Source organism: Zalophus californianus, chromosome 3 (genome assembly GCF_009762305.2).
Source record: "Zalophus californianus isolate mZalCal1 chromosome 3, mZalCal1.pri.v2, whole genome shotgun sequence".
Lineage (NCBI taxonomy): Eukaryota > Metazoa > Chordata > Mammalia > Carnivora > Otariidae > Zalophus > Zalophus californianus.
Genome location: NC_045597.1, coordinates 156284976 through 156308942, shown reverse-complemented (window position 1 = coordinate 156308942; position 23967 = coordinate 156284976). Strand labels below are relative to the sequence as shown.

General features: G+C 37.5%; 1 protein-coding gene across 3 annotated transcripts in view; it reads left to right on the top strand.

Annotated features, from left to right (window-relative positions):
* Window positions 1-23967, top strand: part of DNAH7 (dynein axonemal heavy chain 7) — a 279675-nt gene that overhangs the window by 144299 nt on the left and 111409 nt on the right. For all 3 annotated transcript variants that reach the window (XM_027588500.2, XM_027588499.2, XM_027588498.2), the window contains exons 41-44: window positions 1720-2592; window positions 4586-4815; window positions 20257-20587; window positions 22747-23093. In XM_027588500.2, the coding sequence (XP_027444301.2) occupies window positions 1720-2592; window positions 4586-4815; window positions 20257-20587; window positions 22747-23093 (1781 nt within the window). The remainder of the gene's footprint in view (window positions 1-1719; window positions 2593-4585; window positions 4816-20256; window positions 20588-22746; window positions 23094-23967) is intronic.

The following is a 23967-nucleotide window of genomic DNA, read 5'->3' as shown; positions in this document are numbered from 1 at the left end:
CACTGATACCTGATATGTGAGGTTAGCTTGATTTAGGTTTCTCTTCCCATAGGAATATTGTACAACGTCTTCAGTACCTCAAATTCAGGAGGTGACTATTGGCATATGTCGGGAAACTAGATTGTCCCATAAAGAAATAGCTTTTGAACTGGTGAGAGTATGCACAAAGCCTCACTCATTACTATTTGCCTACACAGCCACCACTGCTAGAGAAAGTGATCACACTATTATGGTACCAGCTTGACAATAGTGAAAACACAAAAATCGTTACTCCTGAATACCATTAGGCTGATTTCAAAGTGGCTTGTAATAATTTTATTTCTGAATTTTATAGTGTTTCCACATAGGTTGTCATTTTATTCTTGCCATACAACTGGAATGTAATGCCAAGCAGGTATTCCTGTTTCCATTTTATAGGTGAAGGAGCTGATGCAGACAGGTTTCAGTCATTTCCCCCAAATGACATAAGTTTTGCTGACACAAATATGCATTGCTTCTATCATAGGCGTATTAGTCAGCGAGAGCTGCCATAACAAAATACCACAAACAGAGTGGTTTAACAAAAGAAATTTATTTCCTCATAGTCCTGGAGGCCAGAAGTCCAACTGGCAAGGTGCCACCAAGTGTGGGTAGATGGCTGCCTCCTCATTGGGTCCTCACATGGCCCTTCCTCTGTGTACCTGCAGGGAAAGAGTGGAAACTCTCTTGTCTCTTCCTCCTCTTACACGGACAGTCCTATGGCACTAGGGCTCCACCCTTGTGACCTTATTTAACTTTACCTCCTTAAAGGACTTCTCTCTTAATATAGTCATATCGGTGGTTAGGACTTCCACGTGAATTTGGGGGGTGGGGAGGGACACCATTCAGTCCAAACAGATAGTAACCAAGGGACACTTACAGCACTTTGAGGAAATAGTTGTTTTATGTGACAAGCCTGGTTAACTATTTCTTACAGTCCCATAACATGTACATATCACCAGAATTTATTTTAGTAGATTGCCCTCTGCAGTGACTTACAACAAAAATAATAAATGTGCAAAACAAACTTGGCTTTCACCTAAGACATTTCCTCTTTTTCCAAAAAAAAAAATATGCTTTAAAAAAATAATATGATTCATTTGCCAATAATTTTCAGAATGTTCCCTGGCTTGGAAAAAGGAAGGATCACTGAAAAGGAGTGCCCAGCTTCTTTATCTGTATCTGAGTGACCAGCAAAGGCAGCTACTTTCTTTCTCTAGTCCTTTTTTCTTTCTCTAGTCATTAATATTCTTTTTAAAAAAATATTTATTTGAGAGAGAAAGAGAGGAAGAGAGATAGCATGAGCTGGGGGAGAGGGAGATGGAGAGGGAGAGGCAGGAAGCCTAATGTGGGGCTCAATCCCAGCACCCTGGGATCATAACCTGAGACAAAGGCAGACGCTTAACCGACTGAGCCACCCAGCCGCCCCAGTCATTAATATTCTTTACATCACTATAATCTTCTCTTCCCCAAATAGCCTTTATTAATAACTGTATGTAACTGTATTATCTCAAATATATATGATCAAAATTAATATTTAAAATAAGCATTATTATGAGTCCATCCTGATTATTTGGCTATGCTTTTAATAAAACCCATAGAAATTTCCTGGAGTACTTTTTATGTGACTTGAGATTAATATGTAAATAAAACTACAAAAATAGAAGAATCAGTTCCTAATGCTGCTTCTTAATTTTTCAGGTCCTTAGAGTGTATTATGACCGCCTTTTGGATAATGCAGATAGAAGTTGGCTTATCAACTACATTCAAGAAATTTTAAAAAAATACATGGATGAAGATTTTCATGAGCTTTTTCAACACTTAGATTTCGATAATGATGGTGTGGTGGAAGAAGATGACTTGCGTAGCTTAATGTTTTGTGATTTTCATGATCCCAGGCGGGAGGACACCAACTACAGAGAAGTTGAGGATGTGGATAATCTTCGGGTGATAGCAGAAGCTCACCTAGAAGAATACAACAATATGAGCAAAAAAACCATGAGCCTTGTCTTGTTCCGATTTGCCATAGAACACATCAGCAGAATTTCCAGGATCCTGAAGCAGCCTCGCAGCCATGCTCTTCTGGTTGGTGTTGGAGGGAGTGGAAGACAGTCTGTCACCAGATTAGCTGCCCACATGGCTGACTATTCAGTTTTTCAGGTTGAAATCTCCAAGGGCTATGGTACTTCTGAGTGGCATGAAGATTTAAAAGTGATCTTAAGGAAATGTGCCGAAGGTGAGATGCATGGTGTCTTCCTGTTTACAGACACTCAGATAAAAAGGGAGTCATTTCTGGAAGATGTCAACAATCTGCTGAATGCCGGGGAGGTTCCAAATCTCTTCGCATTAGATGAGAAGCAGGAGATATGTGATAAGATGCGTCAGTTAGATCGCCAACGGGATAAAACCAAACAAACAGATGGAAGCCCCATAGCTCTTTTCAATATGTTTATCGATCGCTGCCGCAACCAGCTGCATGTGGTCCTCGCCATGAGTCCCATTGGAGATGCATTCCGGATCCGCCTTAGGAAGTTCCCTGCTCTTGTTAACTGCTGTACTATTGACTGGTTTCAGGTATTGCCATGTACATTTTAGATAGACTTCTGGAAATGTTGAATCTTTGTCATCATCATGACTTATTTTATAGACATCCCCCCCGCAATGTAACCGAGCAGAATTTTCTGATCAATGATAATGTATGAAATTAGAATTCAAGAAATCATCATAAAAGAAAAGCATTAAGCTCAATATATTATAGAAGGTTTTAGGATAAATTTGAGTATCAGTCAGGGTCCTGACAGGGAACAGCGCACTGAAGGCTTCACTGAGAAAAACTGAATGAAGGAGCTGTTCCCAGAGCTGTAGGTGGGGTTAAAGGAACTGAGAGGGGACAGTGGGGAAGTTAGGAAGGGGTGGAGCATAGCAGGGAGCTTTCCTACAGCTTGGGCATAAAGGGGAAGAGGAGGAAAGCATGTCACTGGGGCTCGGAGCTGTGGAAGTAGGATTACCTGACAGGAACAGGAACCCAAAACATAGGACTAGTCTCCTGCTAGAAAGGAAGGGAGGGTATGAATAGTCCTACCCATCTCCTCTTCTTCCAGTCTCTTTCCATTAGCCAAACCCAACAGGAAGTCAAAAGGAAGAAAGCCAGAGTGACATTTGTGGTAGTTAACTTCAGTATCAGGAAGCACAGAGCAGATGAGACAAGGGTGTGGGGTGGGGAGTTCGTGGGCTGTGGCAGAGGTCCTGTGAGTGTTTTTGGCCTTGGGGAATTTACATAGCCCCTCTGTTCCTCCATTTCCTGCTAAGCCTGTTTCATGCAAAACAGATTTATTGAACCCTTGCTCAATAGCAGGTACTATTCTAAAAGCTGGAAGTGAAAAGGAAAGTGAAATAGACAAGGCTTCTGATCTCGAGCTTATTTTCTAGAGACAGACAAATTAGCAAAAAATCATTGCATCAACAAGGTGGCATATAGGGAGTAAAAGCCTTTCTGAAGAGGTGACCTTTGAAGAGGAAGCATGCCAGACAAAATGTGCCAGTACTGAGAGCATCTGGGTGGAGGGCATAAACTAGTGAGGGCAAGGGGCTGGGGAAAGAATGGGTGTGTCAGGGGACACAGAGGTGGCAGGCACCAAGTAACTGAGGGGGAAGAAGTAGAGGTGAGCTCAGAAAGGTGGGAAGGGCCCAACAGGCAGGGATTTACAAGTTGGTTTGGAATTTGAAGTATGCTGGGAAGCCTTTGAAGGATTATTAATTGGGGAGTGTGACATGAGCTAATTTACATTTTGAAAAAAATCCCTCCGGCAGCTGTAGAGAGCCACACAAGCAGGGAGACCAGTTAGGCCACGGTTGGAATGTTCCAAGCAGATGAAAACAGAGAGTTGAATTGGGATGGCTGTAGTTGATGTCGGAAGAAGAGAAAGGATTTGGAAGCTATTGTGGGGAGGGTGCCTCTAGAACTTATTTGTGGGACGGATGAAGGGTTGAGAAGGAGGAGAGGTATCGAAGATGACTCCTGCATTTTGGCTGGAGCAAGGGGTGGATGGTGGTGATGTTTACAAAGCTGGGGAAGATGGCAACTACTTGGGAGGAGATAGGAACCACATTTTGGACTTGTCCCGAGTTTGAGATAACTTTAAGAGAAATCAAAGAGATAGTCATTCAGATGATTCTGGAGTTTAGAGGAAAGGATAATAACATTTACCTCAAAGAATTATTGGGAGAATTCAATGAGATGATACTGGTAGGATGCACATAGAAATAGACATTCCATAAGTTTAGTTCCTTTCCTCTTTCTTGCTCCTACAACACTCACGAACAGTTTCTCTAACCTTTGAACAAACCACGAAGAGTCAATATTACTTGTACTAGCTACTGGCTCCTAAGTGTGCAAGTCCTTGGTTGCAGGTGGGGGGAGGGAGTTCCTCATGGAAGTGTCTCTCCTGCCCCATCCCTCATGTGTTCCTCTCCATTTCTGACATCAATAAATCACAAAGGACTGCAGTAGTAACAGACTTACAGTAGTCACTTTGATCAAGTACTAACTCATTTATCTTAAATTTAGTCATGGCCTGAAGATGCACTCCAGGCAGTTGCCTCACGCTTCTTGGAAGAAATTGAAATGTCAGAGGAAATACGAAAAGGCTGTATCAACATGTGTAAAAGCTTCCATACTTCTACTATAGATTTATCTACATCCTTCTATGTTGAACTTCAAAGATATAATTATGTGACTCCTACCTCTTACCTTGAATTAATCTCCACCTTCAAAATCTTATTGGAAAAGAAAAGAAGGTAAAAATGAAATTTCATGTTTCTGTTTATGTATATTAAAGAGAGCACACATGAATTGGGGCAGGGGCAGAGGTAGAGAGGGGGAAAGAGGGGCAAACAGATTCCACACTGAGCATGGAGCCTGTTGCTGGGCTCGATCTCACTACCCAGGAGTCAGACGCTCAACCGACTAAGCCATCCAGGCACCCCAAAATTTCGTATTTCTAAGTAAGCTATGGTGATTTTAAAATATTTGTGTGTACAAAAATGACATAGCTATGATGTCATAGAAATTTATTTTGTATATACATATATGTGTACTGTGAATATTGTTTTATATATATCTATAGATACCTATAGATATCTTTAAGTGATTTATTTTGCAAACATCTTTAGGATGGGGAGAGGTCTTATTCTTTTGTATAGATGGGTTGTCTGGCACATTGTAAATGCATAATCATATTTGTTGAAGGAATAAAGGTGTGCCACTCAGAGCTGAGCTAAGACTCCAGGATCCTTTGACAATGATACTGAGTAAACACCACTAGAGAGAATTTTTTTTTTAATAAGTAATCAGATAATAGATAAAACTTCTGTTTAGGTATTGAACAGCTGAAACCCAGAAACTGCTAGTCAGGTTTCCTTCTTTAAACTCTCATTTGAAACCCTCAATTTGAACATCAATACACTTATGTACTATAGAATGTGTCAATGTGAATTTTCAGTGTCATTGAGGGTGACATTTATTTATTTTTGTAGTTTCAAGTTTTTATTTAAATTCCAGTTAACATATAGTGTAGCATTGGTTTCAGGAATAGAATAGAATAGTTTCAGGAATAGAATTTAATGATTCATCACGTACATACAATGCCCAGTGTATATCACAATAAGGATCTTCCTTAATGCCTATCACCCATTTTGTCCATCCCCCTGCCCACCTCCCCTCCAGCAACTCTCTGTTCTCTATCATTAAGAGTCTGTTTTATGGTTTGCCTCCCTCTCTTTTTCCCCCTTCCCCTATGTTCATCTATTTTGTTTCTTAAATTCCATATATGAGTGAAATCCTATGGTATTTGTCTTTCTCTGTCTGACTTATTTCACTTAGCAATAATACATTCTAGCTCCATCCTTGTCATTGCAAATGGCAAGATTTCATTCTTTTTGGTGGGTGAGTAAAATACCACTATACACACACACACACACACACACACACACACATATACACATATATAGAGAGAGAGAGAATATATATCTGGTATATATGTGTATGTGTGTGTGTATACACATATACCACATCTTCTTTATCCATTCATCAGTTGATGGACATTTGTGCTCTTTTCATAATTTAGCTATTGTTGATAGTGCTACTATAAATGTCGGGGTGCATGTACCCTTCAGTTCAGTAATTTGTATCCTTTGGGTAGCTGGATTGTAGGGTAGTTCTATTTTTAACTTTTTGAGGACCCTCCATACTGTTTTCCCCAGTGGCTGCACCAGTTTGCATTCCCACCAACAGTGCAAGAGGGTGCCCTTTTCTCCCCATCCTTGCCAACATCTGTTGTTTCCTGACTTGCTAATTTTACCCATTCTTAAAGGTGTGAGGTGGTATCTCAATGTAGTTTTGATTTGTATTTTCCTGATGATGAGTGATGTTGAGCATCTTTTCATGTGCCTGTTAGCCATCTGAATGTCTTCTTTGGAAAAATGTCTATTCATGTCTTCTGCCCATTTCTGAACTGGATTATTTGTTTTTAGGTGTTGAGTTTGAAAAGTTATTTATAGACTTTGGGTCCTAACCCTTTATCTGATATGTCATTTGCAAATATATTCTCCCATTCCATAGGTTGCCTTTTAGTTTTGTTGACTTGTTTCCTTTGTTGTGCAGAGCTTTTATCTTGATGAAGTCCCAGTAGTTCATTTTTGCTTTTGTTTCCCTTGCCTTTGGAGACGTTGTCTAGCAAGAAGTTGCTGTGGCCAAGGTTGAAGAGGTTGCTGCTTGTGTTCTCTTCTAGGATTTTGATGGATTCCTGTCTCACATCAAGGCCTTTCATCCATTTTGAATTTGTTTTGGTGTATAGTGTAACAAAGTAGTCCAGTGTCATTCTTTTGCATGTCACTGTCCAGTTTTCCCAACACCATTTGTTGAAGAGACTATCTTTTTTCCATGGATATTCTTTCCTGCTTTGTCAAAGATTAGTTGGCCATAGAGTTATAGGTCCATTTCTGGGTTCTTTATTCTGTTCCATTGATCTATGGGTCTGGTTTTGTGCTAGTACCATAGTGTCTTGATGACCACAGCTTTTTAATATAACTTGAAATCTGGAATTGTGATGCCTCCAGCTTTCCTTTTCTTTTTCAACATTGCTTTGACTATTTCTTTTGTGGTTCCATACAAATGTTTGGATTGTTTGTTCTAGCTCTGTGAAAAATGCTGATGGCATTTTGATAGGGATTGCATTGAATGTGTAAATTGCTTTGGGTAGTATAGACATTTTAACAATATTTGTTCTTCCAGTCCATGAGCATGAGATGTTTTTCCATTTCATTGTGTTCTCTTCAATTTCTTTCATCAGTGTTCTATAGTTTTCCAGCATACAGATCTTTTACCTCTTTGGTCAGGTTTATTCCTAACTAACTTACCGTTTTTGGTGCAGTTATAAATGGGATTGATTCCTTGATTTCTCTTTCTGCTACTTCATTATTGGTGTATAGAAATGCAACAGATTTTGGTATGTTGATTTTGTATCCTGAGACTATACTGAGTTCATGTATCAGTTCTAGCAATGTTTTGGTGCAGACTTTTGGGTTTTCTACACAGAGTATCATGTTGTCTGTGAGTAGCAGAAATTTGACTTCTTCCTTACCAATTTGGATGCCTTTTATTTCTTTTTGTCTGGTTGCTAAGGCTAGACTGGCAGTACTATGTTAAAGTAACAGTGCTGAGAACAGACATCCCTGTCTTGTTCCTACCCTTAGAGGAAAAGCTCTCAGTTTTTCCCCACTGAGGATGATATTAGCTGTGGGTCCTTCATATATGGCCTTTATGATGTTGCCTACTATCATACTACCATCTCTATCCCTACTTTGTTGAGGGATTTTTATCAAGAATGGATGCTATACTTTGTCAAATGCTTTTTCTGCATCTACTGAGAGGATCATAAGGTTCTTATCCTTTCTTTTATTAACGTGGTGTATCACGTTGATTGATTTGTGAATACTGACTCATTCTTGCCAGTATCTTGTTGAGAATTTTTGCATCTATGTTCATCCAGGCTCTTGGCCTACATTTCTGTTTTCTAGTGGGGTATTTGTCTGGTTTTGGAATCAACATAATACTGACCTCGTAGAATGAATTTGGAGGTTTTCCCTCCATTTCTATTTTTTGGAACAGTTTGAGAAGAACAGATATTAACTCTTATTTAAATGTTTGGTAGAATTCCCCTGGAAAGCATCTGTATTTATCTGGATTTGGACTTTGGTTAGAAGATTTTTGATTACTGCCTCAATTTCTTTGTTGGTTATGGGTCTGTTGAAATTTTCTTTCTTCCTGTTTCAGTTTTGGTAGTTTATGTTTCTAGGAATTTATCCTTCTTCTAGATTGCCCAATTTGTTGGCATATAATTTTTCATTCTTTTATAACTGTACTGCTGTTGTGGTGTTGTGATCTCTTTCTCTCTTTTGTGATTTTATTGATTTGGGTCCTTTCTTTTTTCTTTTTGATAACTCTGGCTAGGAGTTTGTCAATTTTTTTAATTCTTTCAAAGAACCAGCTCCTGGTTTTTGGATTTGTTCTACTGGGTTTGTTTGTTTGTTTGTTTTGCTTGTTTCCAAATCATTTATTTGTGCTCTATCCTTTATTTCCTTTCTTCTGCTGGTGTTAGGCTTCATTTGTTGTTCTTTTTCTAGCTCCTTTAGGTGTAAGGTTAAGTTGTGTATTTGAGACTTTTCTTCTTGAGGTAGGCCTGTATTGCTGTATACTTCCCTATTAGTACTGCTTTTGCTCCATCCAAAGGTTTTGGGCCATCATGTTTCATTTCCATTTGTTCCCAGGTATTGTTTAATTTCTTCTTGAATTTCCTGGTTTACCCATTCATTGTTTAGTAGGATACTAAACATAAATACCTCCAGGTATTTATGGTCTTTCCAAATTTTTTCTTGTGGTTAGCTTCAAGTTTCATTGCATTTTGGTCAGAAAATATGCATGGTATGATCTCAATCTTTTTGTACTGGTTGAGGCCTGATTTGTGACCGAGTATGTGATCTATTCTGGAGAATGTCCTATATACACTTGAAAAGGAATGTGTATTCTGCTGCTTTAGGATGAAATGTTCTGACTATATCTGTTAAGTCCATCTGGTCCAGTGTGTCATTCAAAGCTATTGTTTCCTTGTTGATCTTCTGCTTAGATGATCTGTCCATTACTGGGAGTGGGGTGTTAAAGTCTCCTACTATTATTGTATTATTATCAATGAGTTTCTTTATGTTTGTTATTAATTGATTTAGATATTTGGGAGCTCCCAAGTTGGAGTCATAAATATCTGTAGTTGTTAGATTTTCTTTTTGGAAAGACCCCTTTATTAAGATGTAGTGCCCTTCTTCATCTCTTATTACAGTCCTTGGTTTATAATCTAGTTTTTCTGATATATGTAGGCCTACTACAGCTTCCTTCTGATGTTCATTAGCATGATAATGGGTTCTCCATCCCCTCACTTTGAATCTGCCAGTCTAAAGTAAATCTCTCTCTCTCTCTTTTTAATATAGCTTATCTCATGAGCTTATTCTGATAGTTCCTTCAAATATAGTACTACATGGTTTCACTGAACTTTTTGTTTTCTTTTTTATTTAAATTCAATTAGCCAACATATAGTACATCATTAGTTTCAGATGTAGAGTTCAATAATTCATCAGTTGTGTATTATACCCAGTGCTCATCACATCATGTGCCCTCCTTAATGCCCATCACTCAATTATCCCATCCCCTCACCCCTCTCCCCTCCAGCAACCCTCAGTTTATTTCCTATAACTAAAAGTCTGTCATGGTTTGTCTCCCTCCATGATGACTTCCCATTCAGTTCTCCCTCCCTTCCCTTATGATCCTCTACGCTCTTTCTTATATTCCACATATGAGTGAAACCATATGATAATTGTCTTTCTCTGATTGACTTACTTCGCTCAGCATACACCCTCCAGTTCTATCCACATCGATATAAATGCTAAGTATTCATCCTTTCTGAGGGCAGAGTAATATTCCATTGTGTGTGTGTGTGTGTGTGTGTGTGTATACACACCACATCTTCTTTATCCATTCGTCTGTCGATGGACATCTCAGCTCTTTCCATAGTTTGGCTATTGTGGACATTCCTGCTATAAACATTGGGGTGCAGGTGCCCCTTTTGATCACTACATTTGTATCTTTGGGGTAAATACTTTGTAGTGCAATTGCTGGGTCATAGGGCAGCGTTATTTTTAACTTCTCGAGGAACCTCCATGCTGTTATCTAGAGTGGCTGCACCAGCTTGCATTCCCACCAACAGTGTAAGAGGGTTCCCCTTTTTCCACATCCTCACCGACATCTGTTGTTTCCTGACTTGTTAATTTTAGCCATTCTGACTGGAGTGAGGTCGTATCTCATAGTGGTTTTGATTTGTATTTCCCTGATGACAAGTGATGTGGAGCACTTTTTCATGTGTCTGTTGGCCATTTGTAGGTCTTCCTTGGAGAAATGTCTGTTCATGTCTTCTGCCCATTTCTTGACTGGATTCTTTGTTTTTTGGGTATTGGGGTTGATAAGTTCTTTATAGATCTTGGATACTAGCCCTTTATCTGATATGTCATTTGCAAATATCTTCTCCCATTCCATAGGTTGCCTTTTAGTTTTGTTGACTTGTTTCCTTTGTTGTGCAGAGCTTTTTAGCTTGATGAAGTCCCAGTAGTTCATTTTTCTTTTGTTTCCCTTGCCTTTGGAGACGTGTCTAGCAAGAAGTTGCTGTGGCCAAGGTTGAAGAGGTTGCTGCTTGTGTTCTCCTCTAGGGTTTTGTTGGATTCCTATCTCACGTTTAGATCTTTCATCCATTTTGAGTTTATCTTTGTTTATGGTGTAAGAAAATGGTTCAGTTTCATTCTTCTACATGTGGCTGTCCAATTATCCCAACACAATTTGTTGAAGAGACTGTCTTTTTTCCATTGGACATTCTTTCCTGCTTTGTTGAAGATTAGTTGACCATAAAGTTGTGGGTTCATTTCTGGGTTCTCTATTCTGTTCCATTGATCTATGGTCTGGTTTTGTTCTAGTACCATACTGTCTTGATGATTACAGCTTTGTAATAGAGCTTAAAGTCCAGCATTGTGATGCCTCCAGCTTTGCTTTTCTTTTTCAACATTCCTCTGGCTATTCAGGGTCTTTTCTGATTCCATACAAATTTTAGGATTGTTTTTTCCAACTCTGTGAAAAATGTTCATGGTATCTTGATAGGGATTGCATTGAATGTGTAGATTGCTCTGGGTAGCATAGACATTTTAACAATGTTTATTCTTCCAATCCATGAGACTGGAATGTTTTTCCATTTCTTTGTGTCTTCCTTAATTTCTTTCATAAGTGTTCCATATTTTTTACAGTACAGATCCTTTCTCTTTGGTTAGGTTTATTCCTAGGTTATTTTGTAGTTTTTGGTGCAATTATAAATGGGATCAATTCCTTAATTTCGATTTTTTCTGTCTCATTGTTAGTGTATAGGAATACAACTGATTTCTATGCATTGATTTTATATCCTGCCACATTGCTGAATTCCTCTATGAGTTCTAGCAGTATTGGGATGGAATCTTTTAGGTTTTTCATATAAAGTATCATGTCATCTGTGAAGGGAGAGAGTTTGACTGCTTCTTTGCCAATTTGAATGTGTTTTATTTCTTTGTCTGACTGCTGAGACTAGGACTTCTAGTATGATGTTGAACGGCAGTGGTGAGAGTGGGCATCCCTGTCTCATTCCTGACCTTGGGGAAAAGCTCTCAGTTTTTCCCCATTGAGAATGATATTCTCTGTGGGCTTTTTGTAGATGGCTTTTATGATATTGAGGTATGTTCCCTCTGTCCCTACACTGTGGAGAGTTTTAATCAAGAAAGGATGCTGTAGTTTGTCAAATGCTTTTTCTGCATCAATTGAGAGGATAATATGGTTCTTGTCCTTTTTTTTTTTTTTAATGTGATGTATCACATTGATTGATTTGTGAATGTTGACCCACCTTTGCATCCCAGGAATAAAACCCACTTGGTCATGCTGAATAATCCTTTTAATGTACTGTTGGATCCTATTGGCTAGTATTTTGGTGAGAATTTTGGCATCCATGTTCATCAGGGATATGAGTATGTAATTCTCCTTTTTGGTTGGGTCTTTGTCTGGTTTGAGGATCAAGGGAATGCTGGCCTCATAGAATGAGTTTGGAAGTTTTCCTTCCATTTCTCTTTTCTGAAAAAGCTTCAGAGGAATAGGTAAAAGTTGTTCTTTAAATGTTTGGTAGAATTCTCCTGGGAAGCCATCCAGCCCTGGACTCTTGTTTGTTGGGAGATTTTTGATTACTGCTTCAGTTCCTTGCTGGTTATGGGTCTGTTCAGGTTTTCTATTTCTTCCTGTTTCGGTTTTGGTAGTTTATACCTTTCTAGGAATGCCTTCATTTCTTCCATATTGTCTAATTTGTTGGCATATAGTTGCTCATAATATGTTCTTGCAGTTGTTTGTATTTCCTTGGTGTTAGTCATGATCTCTCCTCTTTCATTCATGATTTTATTAATTTGGGTCTTTTTTCTTTTTGATAATTCTCGCTAGGGGTGTATCGATCTTATTAATTGTTTCAATGAACCAGCTTCTAGTTTTATTGATCTGTTCTGTTCTTTTGGTTTCTGTTTCATTGATTTCTGCTCTAATCTTTCTTATTTCTCATCTCCTGCTTGGTTTAGGCTCTCTTTGCCATTCCTTCTCCTGCTCCTTTAGGTGTAAGGTTAACTAGTGTATTTCAGACTTTTCTAGTGTATTGAGAAAGGCTTGAATTGCTATGTACTTCCCTCTTAGGACCGCCTTTGCCGTGTCCCAAATGTTTTGAACAGATGTGTTTTCATTTTCTTTTTGTTTCCATGAATTTTTTAAATTTCCTCTTTAGTTTCCTGGTTGACACATTCATTCTTTACTAGGATGCTCTTTACCCTCCAAGTATTTGAGTTCCTTCCAAATTTCCTCTTGTGACTGAGTTGAAGTTTCAAAGCACTGTGGTCTGAAAATATGCAGGGAATGATCTCAATCTTTTGGTACCAGTTGAGGCCTGATTTGGGACCCAGTATGTTATCTGTTATGGAGAATGTTCCATGTGCACTTGAAAAGAATGTGTATTCTGTTGCTTTAGGTTGGAATATTCTGACTATATCTGTGAAGTCCATCTGGTCTAGTGTGTCAGTCAAAGCCCTTGTTTCCTAGTTGATCTTCTGCTTAAATGATCTGTCCATTGCAATGAGGGGGGTGTTAAAGGCCCCTACTATTATTGTACTATTATCAATGTGTTTCTTTAATTTTGTTACTAATGGTTTATATAATTGGCTGCTCCCAAGTTAGGAACATAAATATTTATAATTATTAGGTCTTGTTGAATACACCCTTTAAGTATGATATAGTGTCCCTCTTCATCCCCTGGTTTAAAATCTAATTTGTCTGTTATAAGGATTACTACCCCAACTTTCTTTTGATGTCTGTTAGCATGGTAAATGGTTTTCCATCCCCTCCTTTTCAATCTGGAGGTGTCTTTGGGTCTAAAATGGTCTCTTGTAAACAGCATATTGATGGGTCTTGCTTTTTTGTCCAATCTGATATCCTGTGTCTTTTGATTGGGGCATTTAACCCATTTACATTGAGAGCGACTATTGAAAGATACGAATTTAGTGCCATTGTATTACCTGTAAAATCACTGTTTCTGTGCATTGTCTCTGTTCTATGTTACTTTTGAGCTCTCTCTTTGCTTATAGCATTCCCTTTAATATTTCTTACAGGGCTGTTTTAGTGATCACAAATTCTTTTAGTTTCTGTTTTTCCTGGAAGCTCTTTGTCTCTCCATCCATTCTGAATGACAGCCTTGCTGGATAAAGTATTCTTGGCTTTATGTTTTCCTCATTTAGTACCCTGAATATATCGTGCCAGCCCTTTCTGGCCTGCCAGTTCTGTGTGGATAGTTCTGCTGGCAGTCTAATGTTCCTACCCTTGTAGGTTAAAGATCTCTTTCTTGAGCTGCTTTCAGGATTTTCTCTCTATCTCTGAAATTTGTAAGCTTCACTATTATATGTCAAGGTGTTGATCTATTTTTATTGATTTTAAGGGGGTTTCTCTGTGCCTTCTGGACTTGAATGCCCTATTTCCTTCCCCACCTTAGGGAAGTTCTCAGCTATACTTTGCTTAAATATACCTTCTGCCCCCCTCTCTCTTTCTTCTTCCTCTAGAGCCTTAATAATTCTAATATTGTTTCCCTTTATGATCTCTTGAATCCTCCCCTCATGGTCCAATAATTGTTTATCTCTCTTTTGCTCAGTTTCTTTATTCTCCATAATTTTATCTTCTATATCACTTATTCTTTCTTCTGTCTCACTTATCCTATCAGTAAGAGCCCCCATCTTTTATTGCATCTCAACAATACCCTTTTTGATTGCAACCTGATAAGATCTTAGTTCTTTTATTTCTCTAGAAAGGGATTCTCTAGGGTCTTCTATGCTTTTTTCAAGCCCAGCTAGTTTATTTATAATCATTATTCTGAATTTTAGCTCTGACACTTTACTAATATCTAAATTTCTTAAGTCTCTGGCAGTGATTACTGTCTCTTTTCCTTTTTTCTGGGATTTTTTTCTTCTGGTCATTTTTTCCAGAGAAGAATAGATGAATGAAAGAACAAAAAAGAAATAAAAAATAAAAATATCAACCATGACCCCAGTGAAATATACACTAGGCAAATTAGAAGAGATCAGAAACCAAAAAAGAAAAAGGGGGGGGGGGAGAAAAAGAGAATATAATAAAACAGGTAGACAGAACAGGGTCATATACTTGGTCCTGGCTGTATTTTGGTCTGTTTGTTAGAAGACACTTAAATCCTGAAATTGTAAAGAAATAAAAACATATATATACAAAAATAAAATTGAATGCAGTGAAAGGAAGCCAAAAATGAAGAATACATTTATAAAATATAAATGTAAAAATGCAAATTAAAAAAAGACTTTAAAAAAGTTGAGAAAATAAGAAGCTAGTTGAAAAGGAAAAAAAAGAAAAAGAAAATTTTAATCTGAAAGACTAAAGAATTGTGAGAAAAAATCTTGAATTCTATGTACTATTTTTCCCTAGTGCAGGAGTTTTTCAGTTCTGTGTGATCCATAAACTTGGTATTAACCTGATGTTCCTGCTGGTCTTCTGGGGGAGGGTCCTGTTGCACTGAGTCTCAGATGTCTTTGCCTGGGTAGAGTTGCACTGCCCCTTGCCAGGGGGCCGAGCTCAGTGTAGGATGCTTTGGGTTACTCTTTGTGGCTTTTGTTCCCTGGAGACTTTTGCACCACTTACAAAAAGTGGTCAATTTTCTATTTGTTTAATTGCAGCAGTTCTTTTCTTAGATCTCAGGTTGAATTCACAGGTGTTCAGAATGATTTGATAGATATCTAGATGACTTCAAGGGACCAGATGAAACGAGGGTCCTCTACTTTTCCACCATCTTTCCTCTCTCCTAAAGTGAGTCTCTTGTAGACAGCATATAGATGGATCTTTCTTTTTTTTTTTTTTAATCCATCCTGACACCTTATGTCTTTTGATTGGAGCATTTAGTCCATTTATATCCAGAGTGATTATTGATAGATATGAATTAATGCCATTTTATTACTTGTTTTGTCATTGTTTCTGGAGATTTTCTCTGTTCCTTTCTAGTCTTTGTCACTTTTGGTCTTTCTTTCCCACTGAAAGAGTCCCCTTTAGTATTTCTTGCAGGACTGCTTTAGTGATCATGAACTCCTTTAGTTTTGTTTGTCTGGGAAACGCTTTATCTCTCCTTGTATTCTGAATGATAGCCTTGCTGAATAGAATATTCTTGGCTGCATATTTTCCCATTCAGCACATTGAGTATACCATACCACTCTTTTCTTGCCTGCCAAGTTTCTGTGGATAGATCTGCTGCTAATCTTGTTTCCCTTTGAAGTTAAGGACTTCTTTTGTCTTGCTGTTTTTAGGATTTTTTCTTTATTTAACTATGATGTTTTGGTGTTGGCCTGATTTTGTTGATTTTGTTGGGAATTCTCTGTGCCTCCTGGATTTGGATGTTTGTTTCCTTCCCCGAGTTAGGGAAGTTTTTAGCTATAATTTCCTCAAATAAACATCCCCTCTCTTCTTCTGGGACTCCTATGATATAAATGTTATTATGCTTTATGGAGTCACTGAGTTCCCTATGTCTACATTTGTGATTTAATACTTTTCTTTTTCTCTTTTTTTCAGCTTCATTATTTTCCACAATTTTATCTTCTGTATCATTTATTTGTTCCTCTGCTTCTTCCATTCTCATCGTCATTACATCTAGTTGGTTTCAAATCTTGGTTATTGCATTTTTCATTTAGGTCTGACTAGTTTTTAGGTCTTTTATCTCTGTGGTAAGGGACTCCCTGGTGTCTTCTATGCTTTTATCAAGCCCAGCTAGTATCCTTATAATTGTTGTTTTAAATTCTGGACCAGGCATATTACTTATTTCTGTTTTGATTAGACCCCTGGCCATGACCTTTTCTTGTTCTTTCTTTTGGGATGAGTTCCTCCATCTTGGCATTTTGTCTAGATGTCTGTCTTCTCTGTGTTAGGAAAGCCTGCTATGTTTCCTGCTTCTGAGAGTAATGGCTCTATAAAGAAGAGGTCATACACTCTCCAGGGCCTGGTGCAACAGAAAGTGTTTCCAGTGTATGTTGTGTGTACTCTGCTGCTATTGTTTTGGCTGCTCTTTTCCTCAGGTCAGTCCTCTGTGGAGTTTCTCCTTGCCTGCAATGGGGAGTGTTTGGACCTTGACTAAAGTGTGGTGAGTTTTAACTAGGTGCACTCTGGTCTGCTTGTTAAAAGAGACTTGATGCTCTTTCCACTAGAGCTGAAACTTTGCAGGACTCTATGGTCAGTAGTCATGGTGCATGTGGGGGATTTGCACTGGTCTTTGGAGGAAGGGGCCCAATGCACTGGTTCTCAGGCAAGTGTGCACCAACAAAGTTCAGGGGGTGGGCTTAGTGTAAGCCGTTTAGGCTGCCAGTGTTGGTGCTGTGCTGCTTTCTGAAGTTAGTTTATGCTAGGGGGCAGGGGAAGGAAGTGGCATCCACTGACTCTTTTGTCCCTGGAGAGGCAATGTCACCTCTCCCAGATGTGTTCCAAGAAAAGGGAACTGCCTCTCCCAGTGCATCCCTGGGGGATCCTCAGATTGCGCCATCTGCCCCTGGGATATCTGCCATCCTACACAGGAGAACTGCAGCGCCCTCAGAGCTCCAACCAGCAACAGCTCTGGCCTTTGAACTCCACTGGTTGTAAAAACTCATGAAAGTCAGCCCCTTTCATTTTCCTAGTCAATGGTTTTGGGGAATTGTTTTCCTTGTGCAAGCCCTTGTGCACTTCTCTTTCTCTCTCTCTCTCCCCCTCCTCTCTGAGCAGGGCTCCCTCCTCTCTACAGCACCCATGATCCGTTTCTCCCCTAAGTCACGTCTCCACACCTCTTACATTCCACAATGTGCAGTGGCCTCTTCTCTCCCTCTAGTTGTGCAGTTTGTTCTGTCAGTCCTCAGATTGATTTCTTGGGTATTCAGAATGATTTGATTCTTATCTAGCTGTGTTCCAGGGAGGAGGCAAGCCTAGGGTTTCCTACTACTCTACCATCTTAACTTCCTTCAGTCTGCTGAGGGTGACTTTTAGATGCAAAAGAAGTTTATTCAAAAGCTTCTTTGGTTCTAATAAATACCCAATATATTATAAAATGTAAAAACATTATATTAAGCTATAAAATTAGATATTTAAAAATTTTAATGATCTACCTTTTAAAGGGTTCTTCAGCTAATGTTTGGTCACATTCAAAAAGTTATTTAAACAAATTTTTTACTTTGTATTTATAATATTTTTCATTGCATTTATAATTTCTAAAGGTTTTTATTTCCCTTTTGAGGTCTGATTTAACAAATCAAAATTTCCTACATACTTAAATAATTTTTAAAAATTAGTAAGTTAAACTAATACAGAGGGTGAGCCTTAAATTATTTTAAATATTTAATATTACCTATAAACTTTATGAGCTATTTTTACTTTAAAACAGAAATCTAGCTCTTGCTCAATTACATAATTTATATTGGACCGTAAGGTTGATCTGTGAATCTAACAGACTGAATTCTTTTAAATATTTAAAATATATACTTAAAACACCAACATGCACAGATTTCATGACACAAAAAATATTGATGCAAAGTTTAATGTTTGCATGTTAACTATAGTTAATTCTAAATCTTCCTGTGCTAACCCACTACGTCAAGCATTTTGAAGCCTTTCCCGTATTGTCCAGGATGCTACCTATATCCTGGTAGGACACTCCTCATCCATATTTACAGTGACTATTGTAATACCTTCTGCAGCTGGGGCATCAGAGCTTTCCTAGGTACGATGATCCATACTCCTGTGTTTCAGTCACATCATTACTACTTTTTGCATCTACCTAGTGAAATCTGCAACCCCTACCCAAGGTAGCTACATTACTTGACTGAATTTTATAATTGCTTTGGCTGTCAAAACAATTGTCTTTCCATGTAGATCTAACAATCTTTAACTTAATGGAATCTTGTCTTTTTCCCCCCCATATTTTCCCATCTAAGGATATTAAAACTTTTTGGAGGTTCTTATTAAATTTTAGATATCACTTATGTCTCTGTACACTCAAAATGTTTAAGGCCATCCTAACTGAAAGAAATATTATGAAAATGAAGTACAAAGTTATAGGAAGATTGAAAGTAATAGTTTTCTAGGCATTTTTTAGGTATTCTTATTTTCCTTTCAAATCTTCCTCTTTTAAAAAAAATTTTTCCTTCATGGGGCACCTGGGTGGCTCAGTTGGTTAAGTGTCCAACTCTTGGTTTCAGCTCAGGTCATGATTTTGGGGTCATGGGCTCAAGCCCCGCATAGGATTCCATGCTCAGCTGGGAGTCCGCTTGGGATTCTCTCCCTCTGCTCTGTTCCACCTCTCTCTCTAATAAAAAAAAATTTTTAAATCTTTAAAAAAAAATTCTCCTTTACCTCAACGAGGATCCCCATCCTGTGGTTACTCTTCCGTTAATAGCTAAAGCCTTCAGATCTCTATATAGCCAGGTACTCTGGTACCCTAGAAGCAAGTTAGCAGGTCACCTGCTAGGACACCAGTAGTTTAGCTAGCAAATCATCACATGGGATGAACCACAATATGGAAGCTTTCCTGTTCTTGTTTCTGTTCTTATTCGACAAATTTTTGGCTAAAACCAAACTCACAGATAATATGGTATCATATATCTAGTCCCCTAGGTGGTGTTTTTTTTTTTCCTCCTGTGGCAGTCTTTTTAATGTTTTTCTAGTTACCTATTATAGTTTGAGCCAGTTAAGCCCTCAGGTGAAGGGTATGCTTCTGCCTTTAGACGGTTTTCAGGCTGTTTTTTTTACCTACTCCAACCTCCTTTTTGAGGATGATTTCTAAAATGTGTCACCTTTTACTTTGAAACATTATGGTGTATCAAATATTTTAAATGAAATGAATTATAGAGTTTTCTCTACATATAATGTATAATTATCCAGAGAACATATATGAATGCAGATAAAATGTTTAAAGCACATTAAAATATTATTATCTTCCTAGTCAATTATTATTACTTTGTAATCATTCGGCACACAAAAAGTATTGAGTTTTATTATTATCCTATTTGTCATTTTTGTCTTAATAAAAAATTATTTCAAGATATTGAATACTTCCTAAAATCATTTGCCACCTTTGGCAACATTCAAAATAATATATTTTGGGCACTGAAGTCTGTTTAAAAGATGTGATTATAAAAAGGTTTTAAGGAACCGTAGTGTTGTAGGAATGAATTTCCCAAAGAGACTAATTTTAGGGGTACACCATTCATTTTGATAAAGAGCACTCCTTGCCTATACCTAGTATATAATAAATTTAAAAATAACTTTTGAAATTCTGTTATATGCCTGGATATTGTGCTAGGCCCTGGAAATACAAAAACAAACAAGGCATACTTTTTGCTCTTAATTGTTTATAACCCAGTGTTCTAAAGTTAATAATTTTTGACAAATTGTTATGTGAAAATCTTTTATACCACTCCTTTAGTTATGCCTGGAAAAAGCCTGAAAAGGTCAAGAATATTTCAATTTTTCCTTGAAGGATATAGAACTTGATGCCTAACCTCATTTTATCTATTTGCTTCCAGCGAAGTCATGAAAATGAAAAAGAGGTATGAAGTGGGTTTGGACAAACTGGATTCTGCCGCATCTCAAGTAGCTACAATGCAAATTGAGTTGGAGGCGCTACATCCTCAATTAAAAGTTGCTAGCAAAGAGGTGGATGAAATGATGGCAATCATCGAGAGGGAGTCTGTAGAAGTTGCCAAAACTGAAAAAGTAGTGAAAGCTGATGAAACAATAGCAAATGAACAAGCTATGGCCGCTAAAGCCATCAAAGACGAATGCGACGCGGACCTGGCAGAGGCCCTGCCCATCTTGGAGTCAGCACTGTCTGCCCTGGATACTCTCACTGCGCAGGTGAGAGCACAGCCAGACCCTTGCTGGGACACACAGCATCGTAGTTCAAGAAGGTGTTCACTACTGTGGGCTACGGTCAAGTCGGCCTCTCCAAATTAGTCTCCACATTTAATGCAATCGAAATCATTTTCAGATTAGCAAAAGAATTTCCTAATTGACCTGAAAAAAGAAGTGCATGTGCATGACTAAGAATTTTGGAAAAGGAGGAAGCTGCCAAATTTTAGAACCTACCCTAAAACCTCTGTTATTTCAGGAACTTTGCACAACTTTGCAGTACAATGGTGGACGGAGGCATAAGACCTAAGTGTGTATTTTATTTCTAAGGTGCACCTTTTTCATATTTAGACACTTTCATAATTGGCATACACCTTACAGTAGATGTGATAACATATCATGTTAATGTTTGTTAGTGTTTGGGTTTTTTTTAATTTTTGTGATACTTAATAATATGGCCTACAATGTTATACTTTATAATAGCGTGTCTTAGATTGGATGAAATGTGGTATTAAAAATTTAGACATGAGGAGTGCCTGGGTGGCTCAGTCATTAAGCGTCTGCCTTCGGCTCAGGTCATGATCCTGGGGTCCTGCTTTCCTGCTTCATGGGAAGCCTGCTTCTCCCTCTCCCACTCTCCCTGCTTGTGTTCCCTCTCTCGCTGTGTCTCTCACTATCGGATAAATAAAATCTTTAAAAAAAATAAAATAAAAATTTAGACATGAGAGGGGAATATTTCAATTAAGAAAGATAAAGGTGAATTTTTAAACATAGTGTTGAGAATTGTACTAAACTTTTGGGTGAGGAGAGACTATTAAGTTCTTTCTTCACACCTACTCCAATATAGATTTCAGAGTGATTAAAATTTAAATATAAATAATTACACTACTATAAAATAGTAGAAAATGCAGATCCTCTTTATATCTTAGAGTGGATCAGGACCTTGGATTTCTTAGATGTGAGAGAAATCAGAAAAAAAAGCTAAGCAAAATTGTAATATATATGCTCTGGATACTCTTCTGTTTTTTTCATAACTGATAATTAGTTCTTTTTAAGTTATAAATTTTAGTACCTAAAAACCAACACCTTTTGTTTGATATAAACATCACAGACAGAAGTGTAGAAACACTCGGGGGAAATAGTTGAACTAGATGGCAAACAAAAGATTAATATGCCTCTATGTAAAAAGCTCTTACAAATCAGTAAGACAAAAATAGCTGTAAGATAAGATAGTAAATGATACAAAGAAGTAATTCACAAAAGAGGAAATACAAATAGTCAATAAACATATGAAAATGTATCCTACCTCACTTGTATTTTTAAAACTACAGATTAATAAAGGATTTCTTTGGCTTATCAGAATGCCTACCCTTGTTGCTGAGGGTATATGTAGTAAAACAGGAACCCTTAGATACTTTCTGGAGAATAGATTGTCAATATGGGTCAAAAGCTTTAAAAATAAAGGATATGAAGTTCTTAATTCAACATGGCAATTGTAATAGTAAAAAAAAATAGAGGAAAAAATATAGATAGGGCATGAGAATTATGGCTCATGTCTATACCTGAGATCATGCAGCCATTAAAATGATGTAGGTGTTTCATAGCACGTAAGGATGTTCACTATATCTTACTATTGAAATATAAAAAGTTTTAAAACAGCATGTTATGTTATGTAGACTATAATTCCATTGGTCAAAATGTAGCATATTCACCAGTTTATAGCATACATACATAGAAAAATATATAGAAGTATAAATAAAAAATATTTGCAGTAGTTACCTAGATATTATGGGATTATAGGAGATCTTAGTATGTATAATTTCTCTGTATTTTTCTAATGTTTGCATCTATTACTTCCATAAGTTTCAAGAAGCTACAACACTCTTATTTTGCAACAGCCAGATTTCTTTTATGTGTTTTTGAAGTAGACTTTATGTCATAAGTAATCTCACATTAGGGTATATTTCCATTATTCTTTTTTGTTTCTAACTTTCCCTTTTGGACAAACTTCTCAATGGTGTTTTGACAGAATTCTATCGCTGTTACCATTTCTACCCAATGAACAGAGTGACTATCTTATGATTTAGTTTGAAAATAAGAGCCAGTTACAAGTAATGCATAAACAAACAATTCTTTTTTAATAATTAGCATGTTGTTATTTCAAGGACATTACAGTGGTAAAATCCATGAAGAGTCCTCCTGCTGGTGTCAAGCTTGTTATGGAAGCTATATGCATCTTGAAAGGCATCAAAGCTGACAAAATCCCTGACCCAACAGGTTCAGGAAAAAAAATAGAAGATTTCTGGGGTCCAGCTAAGAGACTTCTTGGTGACATTCGATTTCTACAGTCACTTCATGAATATGACAAGGACAACATTCCTGCAGCATATATGAATATCATAAGAAAAAATTATATTCCAAATCCAGATTTTGTTCCAGAAAAGATTAGAAATGCTTCCACAGCAGCCGAAGGTCTGTGCAAATGGGTCATAGCAATGGATTCGTATGATAAGTAAGTACTAACAACAACAACAACAACAAAACCCTGTGTTTTATTTTCCTGTTTGGTCATTTAGACACTATAAAACTTAAAAGCTATACAGGTGAGAGGCTCCTGGAAAATCATGTCTAGTATCTGCTATGTGTGTACATATTTCCTAGAGGCAAGACCATAACAATTATGTAGTATAATACAGTGATGCTTAAACATTTTTTGGACTCAGGAACCCTTTATACTCTTAAAAATTCTTGAATATGCAAAAAAAAATTTTATTAAAGATTTTATTTATTTATTTGTCAGAGAGAGAGAACACAAACAGGGGGAGCAGTAGGCTCCCCGTTGAGCTCAAGGAGCCTGATGTGGGACTCGATCCCGGGACCCTGAGATCATGACCTGAGCTGAAGGCAGACGCTTAACTGACTGAGCCACCTAGGCATCCCATGAAAAATGTGTTTATCTACCATATTAGAAGTTGAAATAGAGAAATTTTAAAACACTATTAATTCATAAATACATTACATGTTACCTAAATTATTTTTTTAATTCACATTTTTCACAAAAAAACTAGGAAAACAGTAGTGGTGTTTTATATTTTTGCAAATCTCTTCAATATGTGGCCAGTAGAAGATAGCTGGACTCTCAGATCTGCATCTTCATTCAATCTTTTGCAATATGTTGTTTCAGTTGAAATATATGAAGAAAATACAGCCTCACACAGATGTTTAGTTAGACAAGAGATGCTATGGACTCCCCAAAGGGGATGAAGCATGTCTTGGACCACATTTTGAAAACCACTAGTATAATATATATTCTTTGTAAGACAAGGAGTCTTTTCTGGTGATCGTACGAGAACCACTTATATTGTGTACAAAACAGCAAAAATTAC